General features: G+C 41.5%; 1 protein-coding gene across 5 annotated transcripts in view; it reads right to left on the bottom strand.

Annotated features, from left to right (window-relative positions):
- The window catches only part of LOC120046552 (bifunctional heparan sulfate N-deacetylase/N-sulfotransferase 2-like), a 213384-nt gene that overhangs the window by 8556 nt on the left and 192456 nt on the right, over nucleotides 1–12372 (bottom strand). For all 5 annotated transcript variants that reach the window (XM_038991893.1, XM_038991890.1, XM_038991894.1 and 2 more), the window contains 3 exons: nucleotides 8915–9002; nucleotides 8597–8751; nucleotides 6744–6929 (listed from right to left, as the gene is read on the bottom strand). In XM_038991893.1, the coding sequence (XP_038847821.1) occupies nucleotides 6744–6929; nucleotides 8597–8751; nucleotides 8915–9002 (429 nt within the window). The remainder of the gene's footprint in view (nucleotides 1–6743; nucleotides 6930–8596; nucleotides 8752–8914; nucleotides 9003–12372) is intronic.

Genomic DNA, 12372 nt, shown 5'->3' with positions numbered 1-12372 from the left:
GATGATTGATGGGTGACTAGGTGCATTCTATTTGACATATTCCAATTTTTTTATTTTACCCCCTTTTTCTCCCCAATTTTGATCTTGTCTCATTGCTGCAACTGCTGCAAAGGTCAAGTCATGCGTCCTCCAAAACATGACACGCCAAACCACTCTTCTTAACACCCGCCCGCTTAACCTGGAAGCCAGCCGCACCAATACGTTGGAGGAAACACTGTTCAACTGACGACCGCAGTCAGCCTGCAGGCGCCTGGCCCGCCACAAGGAGTCGCTAGAGCGCGATGAGCCTTGTAAAGCCCCCACGGCCAAATTGTGCACCGCCCTATGGTACTCCCGATCAAGGCCGGTTGTGATACAAACCGGGATCAACTCGGGTCTGTAGTGATGCCTCTAGCACTGCGCCACTCGGGAGGCCCGCCTGTACTTCTCGTTCACCGTTTCTAATAATAACAGACAGCAATAGTCATGAATTGGATTGATTTTGCACTCCTGCAAGTGCTCAAAGTTCTTAAATGACAAGGGGAAACACACCTCATCTAATCCATTAACCAGTAGCCTCCATTAGTTCTTACCCCATACTGTGTATTGTGTTGTGGTGTGTCTGTGCATTGACGTGTATGTTCTGTGTCCTGTGTCTCCTTTCTCTGCAGCCAGTGCATCAATCAGATCCTGGAGTGTGTCCACCACATGCACCAGCATAACATTGTGCACAGGGACCTTAGGGTGAGTCATCTATCACCATGGCAACGCAACACCTGGGGAGGCTGAGTCATCATGCCCCCGCCCCCAAATCCCTCCCGCTGGAAACCCTACCGATGTGTGTATATGAAAGCCAATGAAAACGTAAACAAAATTCCACACACACGTAAGCAAATAAAAACATTTAATTCTTTGGACGTCAGAGAGAGTGGCTGATGAAAAAAAACAACAGACCCTTTCCATCTAGTCAGACTGGAATTAAAAGTAGAGGCACTGAGCCAGACCGTATTAATAATTTCTAATTCCTTATATTAAGCAAACCATACAGCCTAATAATTTTATTTTTTATATTTATGGATAGCCATACTCAGACATTAACTTACAAACAAAGCATTTCTGTTTAGTGAGTCCACCAGATCAGAGGCAGTAGAGATGACCAGGGATGTTCTCTTGATAAGTGTGTGAATTTGACAATTTTCCTGTTCTGCTAAGCATTCAAAATGTAACTAGTACTTTTGGGTGTCAGGGAAAATGTATGGAGTAAAAAGTACATTATTTTCTTTAGGAATGTGGTGAAGTAAAAGTAGTCAGAAATAGAATTAGTCAAGAACAGATAGCAAAAAAAACTATTTAAATAGTTCTTTAAAGTATTTTTACTTAAGTCCTTTACACCACTAGTCTTGCATGATGTCTAATTTGATGCTAATTAGCATTTTCGAATCTGAGAGTAAATAGTGACGAATATATTGATCAAAGTCACCTTGTCCAAGAGAGATTTACACGGTTATCAAAACGTCACACCAGGGAAAGCCAACATGAAACAGAGACCTTTTTTTGAAGGGGTTCTAAAATCCCATATGGGAAAAATTACTGGTGAAAAAACGATTGGAACCATTTTCGTGTTTGACCGCTAGGTTTTATGGGTATTATGACGCCTACACTGTGGGGCTCTATAGGCTACATATCTTATTGTTGATGTTTGATGGCAGACTGATACCCATGGAACAGTGGCGGTCGGTGCCATTTAAGATGAGGGAGAACAATGATTTATTTATGAGCATGGCTTATTTCTATTACAGTATATTGGATGACTCATTCATTTTCCATTCACCCAGTTCAATGTAACATCGATAGGTTTAGGCTACTCACTACATGACACTCGAATTTTCCCGATACCCATCATGAGATTGCTACAACCTAGCCTATGAATGAAAGTTTACAACATAGGTGCACACCGCCCTGCACAATCTTGCCTGCATCTAGCTGATCTAAGGTGTAATCATTAGTCCAACAGTTGCAAACAGTATGATTATCCCTGTTTCATTCCTTTTGAATCGTCATATCATAACCGCTACACACAGCCTATATTTTTGTCACCATATTAGCTAACGTCAAGTCAACAACATAGCCACTAGAACTAATGCGTAAGTAAACCCACTAAAATCATGCAGTACAGTGTACAGTTAGCAAGCAGTTTAGTAGTTACACTGGCGGGCCCTGGTGGCAATAAATGAATAAAACCAAAAGCTTACCTTGACTTGGAAGAGTTCCAGTGTTGGATAGCCATAGCCAGCTAGTCAACATAGCATCCCTTTCTGTTTGAACCGGGTGTTTGTGTAGTCTAAACTATCTAGCTGCATTCAGTAGCTAAGTAAAATTAATAAATATAGCTAGCTAGCTCTCCCTCTCTAGCTCTCTTACTTAATTTTAGAATAAATACATTTTGGGGAGAAGTGAAGACAGAAGTCTAGCGTTAGAGATTAGTTATATGAAGTAAACATCAACCTACAAACAAGTCTGATGACTAAATACTTGCGAGTGATGAAGAAAACTACTGCAGGGGCGCCGATGGTGTCGCCAAACCATATTTATTTGAGCCTGAGTACTGTGATGAAGAATTCAGGCAAATTGAGCTTCAGATGGCTGGCCTGGTTGTAGCCACAGAGGCAGCATCAGGACCACAGCTCCAGCCCATCCCCTAGGATGAACGCAGATTGGTGGTGTAGTTGTGGTAACTGTGCCCCAATGCAGACTCATGAAGAATGCTTATGCTGCAGAGAATTTGATTAAATTACCAACTTATTGATGATGAAGAGCAGCTAGTTTCCTTTCGCGACAAATGGGATTTTGCTGCTCACATCAACACTGGTGTCCTGAATTTTTTTTCCATATCCCAAAAAGAAATTGGAGACACAACCCAGTTCCAGTTGGGTCAAATGGACAGTTTTCCAACGTGTAAGTAGCTGAACTTTACTCTATTGAATGATCACTTATCATAAACCTCTATGAGCTGGACCATTGTGGGTTTATGTTTTTACATTAGCCAAACACTGTCAAGATATGTCTTCACATTATCACAATGTTTTTTGCATCTTTTATTTGAGTAGGATATAGGAAATACAGGCCTACATATTGAACTTGAAATAACAGCTACATCTAAGAACAGCAAAGAAGAACCTGTTTTCATATTGTCAAAAAGTTTTATGTTATAAGTGCATGGCTGCTGCTCCAGATTCTCAAATCCACTTTGCCCTTCAATCTATAATTGTAATTCGATACAGTTCAGACTGGTCTCATACAAATTTGTTTCTGAGTGGGTCCTCTGCGATGAGACACTGGGTCCAGAAGTCCGGATTCCTCTCCCATGCTGTGTGGTAAATGCCATTGGAGTTAAATATCCTTGTGAATTGTCAAAGTTACAGGTATGTACTGCTCTCAGCCTGTGATGTGTGTTTTGTGTCAGGTTAGGTACTGTGAACTGCATAAATAAAGAATATCCATGCAAATGGACCAATAAAGCAAGTATTGTTGTTTTTATAATATATTTGTCACAAAAAATGTAATACCAAACATTCAAGCATGGTTTGTTCCTAATCAACCCCCCTAGCAATACTTTATATTATGCTAGACATAATTTATTCAAAAGTGTGATGTACGTGTGTGATACATTTTATAATAAAAATACATAAAGTCAATTGGGTTTATCCATTCATTCAAGTTCTTGTGCCAGTTGTTTGGAAAGTATTCAGACCCCTTCCCTTTTTCCACATTTTGTTACATTACAGTCTTATTCTAAAATTGATTAAATATGTTTTTCCCTCGTCAATGTACACACAATACCCAATAATGATAAAGCGAAAACATGTTTAGACATTTTTGCTAATAAAAAAAAAAAGTGTATTTTATTTTATTCTGACCCTTTGCTATGAGACTCGAAATTGAGCTCAAGTGCATCCTGTACCCATTGATCATCCTTGAGATGTTTCTACAACTTGATTGGAGTCCACCTGTGGTAAACTCAATTGCTTGGACATCATTTGGAAAGGCACACACCTGTCTATATAAAGGTCCCACAGTTGACAGTGCATGTCAGAGCAAAAGCCAAGCCATGAGGTCGAAGGAATTGTCCGTAGAGCTCAGAGACAAGATTGTGTTGAGGCACAGATCTAGGGAAGGGTACCAAAAAAATGTCTGCAGCATTGAAGGTCCCCAAGAACACAGTGGCCCCCATCATTCTTAAACGGAAGAAGTTTGGAACAACCAAGACTCTTCCTAGAGCTGGCCGCCTGGCCAAACTGAGCAATCGGGGGAGAAGTGCCTTGGTCAGGGAGGTGACCAGGAACCCGACGGCCACTCTGACAGAGCTCCAGAATTCCTCTGTGGAGAAGGTAGAACCTTTCCAGAAGGACAACCATCTCTGCTGCACTCCATCAATCATGTTTTTATGGTAGAGTGGCCAGAGAAGCCACTCCTCAGTAAAAGGCACATGACAGCCCGCTTGGAGTTTGCCAGAAGGCACCTAAAGGATTGTCAGATCTTGAGAAACAAGATTCTCTGATCTGATGAAACCAATACTGAACTCTTTGGCCTGAATGCCATGTCATATCTGGAGGAAACTTGGCACCATCCCTACGGTGAAGCATGATGGTGGCAGCATCATGGCTGTGGGGATGTTTTTCAGCAGCAGGGACTGGGAGACCAGTCAGGATCGAGGGAAAGATGAACAGAGCAAAGTACAGAAAGATCCTTGATGAAAACCTGCTCCAGAGTGCTCAGGATCTCAGACTGGGGTGAAGGTTCACCTTTCAAACACTGCACACAGCCAAGACAACGCAGGAGTAGCTTCGGGACAAGTCTCTGAATGTTTGAATGTCCTTGAGTGGCCCAACCAGAGCCCAGACTTGAACCCGATCGAACATCTCTGGAGAAAACTGAAAATAGCTGTGCAGTGACGCTCACCATCTAACCTGACAGAGCTTGAGAAGATCTGCAGAGAAGAATGGGAGAAACTCCCCAAAATACAGGTGTGCCAAGCTTGTAGCGTCATCAAGAAGAAGACTCAAGGCTGTAATTGCTGCCAAAGGTGCTTCAACAAAGTACTGAGTAAAGGGTCTGAATACTTATGTTAATGTGATACTTCCATTTTTTAAATGTATTTATACATTTGCAAAAATGTCTAAAAAACATATTATTTTGCTTTGTCATTATGGGGTATTGTGTGTAGATTGATGAGGGATGTTTTTTGTTTGTTGCCATTTTAGAATAAGGCTGTAACGTAACAAAATGTGTAAGAAGTAAAGGGGTCTGAATGCGTTCCGAATGCACTGTATGACAAATTATTATTGTTATGTGTATTGACAAAGAAAAACGTCCACACTAACACACAAGTCAAGTGATACCATGTTACTAACCTGTGTAACTTTGTTATTGTTTTGATACTCATGACCCCTATCGATAGGGGGGTTACAAATAAGTGATAGACCACACTATGGGTAATCCTATACCCCAGGTGGTTCCTGGAGCCAGGTATTCCACACAAGGCTATACAGTTGCCTGACATTTTGTCATGCAAATAAGCCATGGCTAGCCAACAACATCAGACATTGGGAAAATGTGTGAAAGTATCCAGTAGGCCAGCATCCCGGAGTCGCCTCTTCACTGTTGACGTTGAGACTGGTGTTTTGTGGGTACTATTTAATGAAGCTGCCAGTTGAGGACTTGTGAGGCATCTGTTTCTCAAACTAGACACTCTAATGTACTTGTCCTCTTGCTCAGTTGTGCACTGGGGCCTCCCACTCCTCTTTCTATTGTGATTAAAGCCAGTTTGCGCTGTTCTGTGAAAGAGTAGTACATAGTGTGGTACGAGATCTTCAGTTTCTTGGTAATTTCTCGCATGGAATAGCCTTCATTCCTCAGAACAAGAATAGACTGATGAGTTTCTGAAGAAGGTTACTTGTTTCTAGCCATTTTGAGCCTGTAATCGAACCCACGAATGCTGATGCTCCAGATACTCAAATAATCTAAAGGCCAGTTTTATTGCTTCTTTAAACAGTTTTCAGCTGTGCTAACATAATTGCAAAAGGGTTTTCTAATGATCAATTAGCCTTTTAAAATGATAAACTTGGATTAGTTAACACAACGTGCCATTGGAACACAGGAGTGATGGTTGCTGAAAATGGGCCTCTGTACGCCTATGTAGATATTCCATTAAAAAAATCTGCCATTTCCAGCTACAATAGTCATTTACAACATTAACAATGTCTACACTGTATTTCTGATCAATTTTATGTTATTTTAATGGACAAAAAAAAAGGACATTTCTAAGTGACCCCAAACTTTTGAACGGTACTGTATATGTCACAGAGTTTGCCCCATGAGAGTGCACATGCGCAGTTGTTGTCCATCTCCGCTGTTGTTTCAGTCGGCCACATAAAATAATTATCTAAAATAATCTCAATCATTTTAGGTGGAAAAGTACAAATTTCCTGTCTCAAAACCAATGGTACTTTTGCTAAAAAAATAGCTAATTTGGTCATACGCTTTCAATAAAACAAAGAATTTTCTCAATGGCTTGTTGACTGACAACATAGCAGAGTTAGCAGTACACAAAGATACATCACGAGACTCATTCCAGTTCTAGACTGCAGGGAGAGAGGGAGAAGGCAAACTCAACCAAACTAATTTCAAGGTATGGAATAATTTGGGAAATGTGTGATTTTAGGTCAACTTCTCCTTCAATAAACTGATTGACTGCCGTGACTGACCTGGATGCCATTGTGGATGAAGCCCCTGCGGTAGCGGGCTGGTCTGAGGTGAGGATATTCCTCTGTGCTGGTCACCTTGATGCCCCACACTGACTTCCAGGCCTCGTACAGCTGGCTGTGGACAGGGTAGACCCCCGAGTGGTGGGGGGCTACAGCATAGCCCATGTCTGTAGGAATCCCATGCTCCTGGAGGGGAAGAGGGGGGTGGGGATAGATATAAGACACAGAGAGAAAGATGGATGTCAGAAGTGTCTAGGGACAGGAGGGACACCCAGAACAAATTGCAATAACAAACGTGATGATATTGCCATTTTAATGATCAATGAATGAGTCACCGTCTGCTTCAAAACGAACACGCAGCAGAAAAATGATGTGCAACTTCTCCACTGGAGGGCAACATAACCCTGCTTGGTCTACAAATCACTACACTGTAAAAAAGGCAACAGTAAGGAAGCTCAGCAGGAGCTTAAATCCTTTAGAGCAGGGCTCTCCAACCATGTTCCTGGAGAGCTACCGTCCTGTAGGTTTTCATTCCAACCCTAATCTAGCACACCTGATTCTAATAATTAGCTGGTTGATAAGATTAAATCAGGTTATATACAACTGGGGTTGGAGCGAAAACCTACAGGAGGGTAGCTCTCCAGGAACAAAGTTTGAGAGCCCAGCTTTATAGACTAACACAAATGCATCAAACTGAATGTATAGTGTGGTACCATGGCACTGTGCCCCTCGCTAGCAGAACACAGAGTGCTGGGAATGCTTAAAGCTAGAATCCACAGTTGCTACATACATTTTTTTGACTTATAAATGAATGATACCCATTGATTTTTGAAGAATATAACTTATAAAAGCCTCATGAGCTTAGTTCAACTGTTGTACCCCTACAGAACCCAGAATATATACTTGTCTGACAACATTAATGTATACAAACACTGTACAATTTGGTTTGACATTCGATATCGCAATGGGACTTAAACTCAAAACAACTATAAATTGTAGAAATTCCTACACAAATATTTAAAGCATTTAATGAAACAACTAAAAGATGTAAAAAACATGAAATTATTGTCCCATTTACATTGTGTAATTTATTTACGGTCCCTAACTAGCCCCACAGAGTATACAAAGTCAAACCAACTTTGCCACCGTCGCACACCGGCCAGGTGAAGTTAATTGGCGAAAAAAGTTGGCTAGCTAGCTCATTGAGGATAATTAAGCCGTGATGAAGGACCCACTACCCTCTCTCTCCCCCCTGACCACTCAGAGACACGGTCCATCACTGTCAGTTAGAAGGGCAGCTGTATGGCAACAGGGATTACTGAGAGGGGACGCTGCTGCTGGTTAGTATTCACCTCACACACACACACCAGCTGACACCGTCTGCTCCCTGGGCCCAGGCCCCTGACTCTCAATGCCACTCACTACATCAACACGCACAGCTGCCTTGGGGGCAGCATGCTTCTCACTACATCAACAAGGCAGCCTTGGGGGCATCTTTTGCACCAATGTCGGCGCGCCATGTTACTGTACATTAAGAAAGGGCCTTATTTGACTTTTATTTGGCATATGGCCAAGTCCCCAGACTCTAACATACAATCTGAAGCACAAGGATATTGGATGGTAGATATTATATATATATATATTCATTCATTGTGCATATGAAATGACAGGTAATTGCTCACAAGGAAAAATCCACAACGGCCAGCATCCAGGAATTCAATTACCACTCACCATTTGGATCAACAAGGCCATAATTACGATGCGTTGAGGATAAGCATACTATATACACGTCATCTTACCAGAGAGAGCTATAGTATGATTAGGATGCTTGGTATCCACGGACGCCCACTCACCTGGGCAAACAGCATGTTGAGCCTCATTTGCTCAGCCAACACACTGACGTTGTGGAACAGGTGGGGCTGCATGTGACTCCACATGTGGGGGAACCACCAGAACTCCTTCCTGTGTCTTAGCAGCATGTCATCTCCCCGGTCCTCTTCATCTGTGCCTGGAGGGGTAGGGATGAGAAAGGGAGCAGAGAGGGAGGGAGGAGGGGGAGGGAAGGAAATAATGTGTACAGAGTTTCTCAATGACACCATCCAACTCAGAATCTACAGTGACACTGTCTAGTACAGGGTATGTTTTGTTTTTTCACTTCGAGATGCCCTCACCTGTGTGATAGAACTTTCCAGAGAAGCCGAGGTTGAAGGTAAAATTGGGGACCAGCATTCGCAGCTTGTTTTGCGTTTTGAGCAAGGCCTGCAAACGAGGACATGACAGAGGAATAGGATTTATATTCACAATTGCAGTTATTAGCTTTAAAAACGATCACATTGCTGACAAACTTAAAGGCCCAGAGCAGTCAAAAACATTATTTTCCTGTGTTTCATATATGTTACCACACAATGTCGGAACAATACTTTGAAATTGTGAAAATGATAATACCTAGGGCTATTTCGGTGACCGTATTACCGCCACACCAGCGGTCACGATGACAGTTTAGTCAATTAGGATTCTCCAAGCTCTGATGCTGCTGATGCTAAAGCGTGGTGCTAAAGCTTAAAAGGGTGTGAACGATGCTGAATGGGTGTAGACAAAGAAGAGCTCTCCAGTAGGTGTACCAAAACATTCAAGGGCCATTTTCTCAAAAGTGAGGTTACAAATGTATCAACTTTCAAAGCAGAATTACTTTCCCATTGTTCATCAACTGTAGTGTAAGATATACAATTTTCTCAGAGTTTTTACTTTTATCCAATGGAAAAAACACAATTTCAATTGTTGCTACATAAAACCGAATTGAGCCGGTCAGTCACAGATTAAATCAAGAATAGCCTGATGGGTGACAATATTAGCCTATCACTTATATATCACCTGTGAATGATGCCCAGCGTAAAACAAGAAACAATGCCATTGCAACTTTTTCTAATCCTAGTCGCACACCTCATGTAGTCTAGCCCATAGGCCTATATGTTCTGATAACTTCTTAAAATTAAGCACATTAATCCGCTTTAAAAAGGAGTGTAAAGTCTAACTGGCATACATAAACAGCGGGTGAGTTTCAAGTTTGGAGAGGTAAATTTTCACCATAAAAAAGCACCTTTATAATAAAAGCATTACATGCATAATCGCATTTGCGTCACTTTTGATAATGGTGTTTTCCCACTAATGGAACATTCATGGTTATAGCCTACTGCCGTGTGCACATTGCTGTGCTTATATTGTTAAGAAATAGCCTCATAGTTTATCAACATTTTAAGCTAAACGTTCAGAGCTGTTGAGTCAGCCATATTACGTAAAAAGTTTTTTTTTTATGCTAGTGGTTGTATTAATTTGAGATCTATCATATCCCACAACTGTCCCAGACTATGTTTGGAATATTTATTTATAGCACAGAATAGGTCAACTTTTGTACAATGGGGGATAGTAGATTGACAAAGGCTTGTGCTTTTGCTGTTCATTAGGCTTACTCATCTTGTTGGCTGACGAAAAGTAAATGTGGACCGTTCTTCCAATATCTTCAATATGCACCTCGGAATTGGATAAGAACGCGCGCAGTTGCATCGCTGATGTGTCTGTCTTCACTTGTAGCCTCTGAGAATGACCTGATCAGGTGATGGAGAGCCATGTGCGTGAGAGGTGCTTCGGAGTGCGCAGCACTCCGGGAGAAGGGCACAACGCAGCACTCCGGGCCAAGGGCACAACGGCCACTGGTCGCAAAAAACAGGGATGCCGCCGGGAAGTTGAGGCAAAAGGGATGCCGCCGGGAAGTTGAGGCATTATCAAGTGCTTGTCAGATTGTGAATGAGAGACTGATGAAGTGTGTATAGCCTGCGCAAAAAGCTCATGCCTTTCAAGCAACTTTTATCAAATCATCATTAGTCGCATCACACAGCCTAACAATGTATTAAAAATCAAAACATATCGCCCAACGTTTGTAGGAACAACTAAAGTTACATTAATAACTCTAAATTAAGCAGATAGGAGTACATATTTATTTGTTAACGGCTCAACACAGAATAGCCGCAAGTGCGCAGTCCCTCAAATCATTTGGAGAAAATATCCTTTCCTTTCAATTCAGCTTTAATATAAAATAATGCCACAGAATTAGGAAATCTTGTCTGCTAAATGAGCTACTGTAGACCATAGCCAGTTGGCATAACGAGATCAGGACATAACATACGGTGCATTCGGAAAGTATTCAAACCCCTTGACTTTTTCCACATTGTTACATTACAGCCTTATTCTAAAATTGATTAAATAAAAAATGTCCCTCATCAATCTACATACAATATCCCATAACGATGAAGCAAAGGTTTGTATAAATGTTTGTCAATTCATAAAAAAACTAAAACAGAAATACCTTATTGACATAAGTATTCAGAACTTCTGCTGTGAGACTCGAAATTGAGCTCAGGTGCATCCTGTTTCCATTGATCATCCTTGAGATGTTTCTACAAATTGATTGAAGTCCACCTGTGGTAAATTCAATTGATTGGACATGATTTGGAAAGGCACACACCTGTCTATATAAGGCAAAACCAAGCCATGAGGTCAAAGGAATTGTCCGTAGAGCTCAGAGACAGGATTGTATCGAGACACAGATCTGGGGAAGGGTACCAAAAAATGTCTGCAGCATTGAAGGTCCCCAAGAACACAGTGGATTCCATCATTCTTAAATGGAAGAAGTTCAGAACCACCAAGACTCCTCCTGGAGCTGGCCGCCCCACCAAACTGAGCAATCGGGGGAAAAGGGCCCGCAAAATACAGAGAGATCATTGACGAAAAAGCTCCAGAGCTCTCAGGACCTCAGACTGGGGAGAAGGTTCACCTTCCAAAAGGACAACGACCCTAAGCACACAGCCAAGACAATGCAGGAGTGGCTTCGTGACAAGTCTCTGATTGTCCTTGAGTGGCCAACCCGAGTACGGACTTGAACCCGATCGAACATCTCTGGAGAGATCTGAAAAAAGTGACTCTCCCCATCCAACCTGACAAAGTTTGAGAGGATCTGCAGAGAAGAAAGGGAGAAACTTGCCAAATACAGGTGTGTCTAGCTTGTAGCGTCATACCCAAGAAAAATCGAGGCTGTTATTGCTGCCAAAGGTGCTTCAACAAAGTACTGAGTAAAGGGTCTGGATACTAATGTAAATGTGATATCATTTTTTTATACATTTGACACATTCTAAAAATCTGTTTTTGCTTTGTCATCATGGGGTATTGTGTGTGGATTGATGAGGGGGCAAAACTATTGAATCAATTTCAGAACAAGGCTGTAACGTAACAAAATGTGGAAAAAGTGACGGGGTCTGAATACTTTCCAAATGCACTTTAAGGACAACTAAGAGTATGCTATTCTGTTCTTCTGAAATATATTACATTTTCTTCGTATCATGTTTCTTTAAATAATGGATTTATTGTGAAGGTGTAGGCCATATTACATGGATTTATTAGACTTAAAAAATGTAGACGTTCCAAAGGTTTGCATCAGTGGCTTGTAGGCTACGTGCGGAAGCCAGGAGAAGCAAAATGTGTTTATATTAATTAAGGGTCAATTACCGTGAGACAGACAGTTATTTAAAATCAAATCAAATTTTATTTGACACATGCGTCGAACTCAACGGGTGTAGAA

This window comes from Salvelinus namaycush, chromosome 4 (genome assembly GCF_016432855.1).
Source record: "Salvelinus namaycush isolate Seneca chromosome 4, SaNama_1.0, whole genome shotgun sequence".
In the NCBI taxonomy this organism is placed as follows: Eukaryota; Metazoa; Chordata; class Actinopteri; order Salmoniformes; family Salmonidae; genus Salvelinus; species Salvelinus namaycush.
Note: the sequence above shows the minus strand (reverse complement) of the source record. Positions and strands in the feature narration are given on the sequence as shown.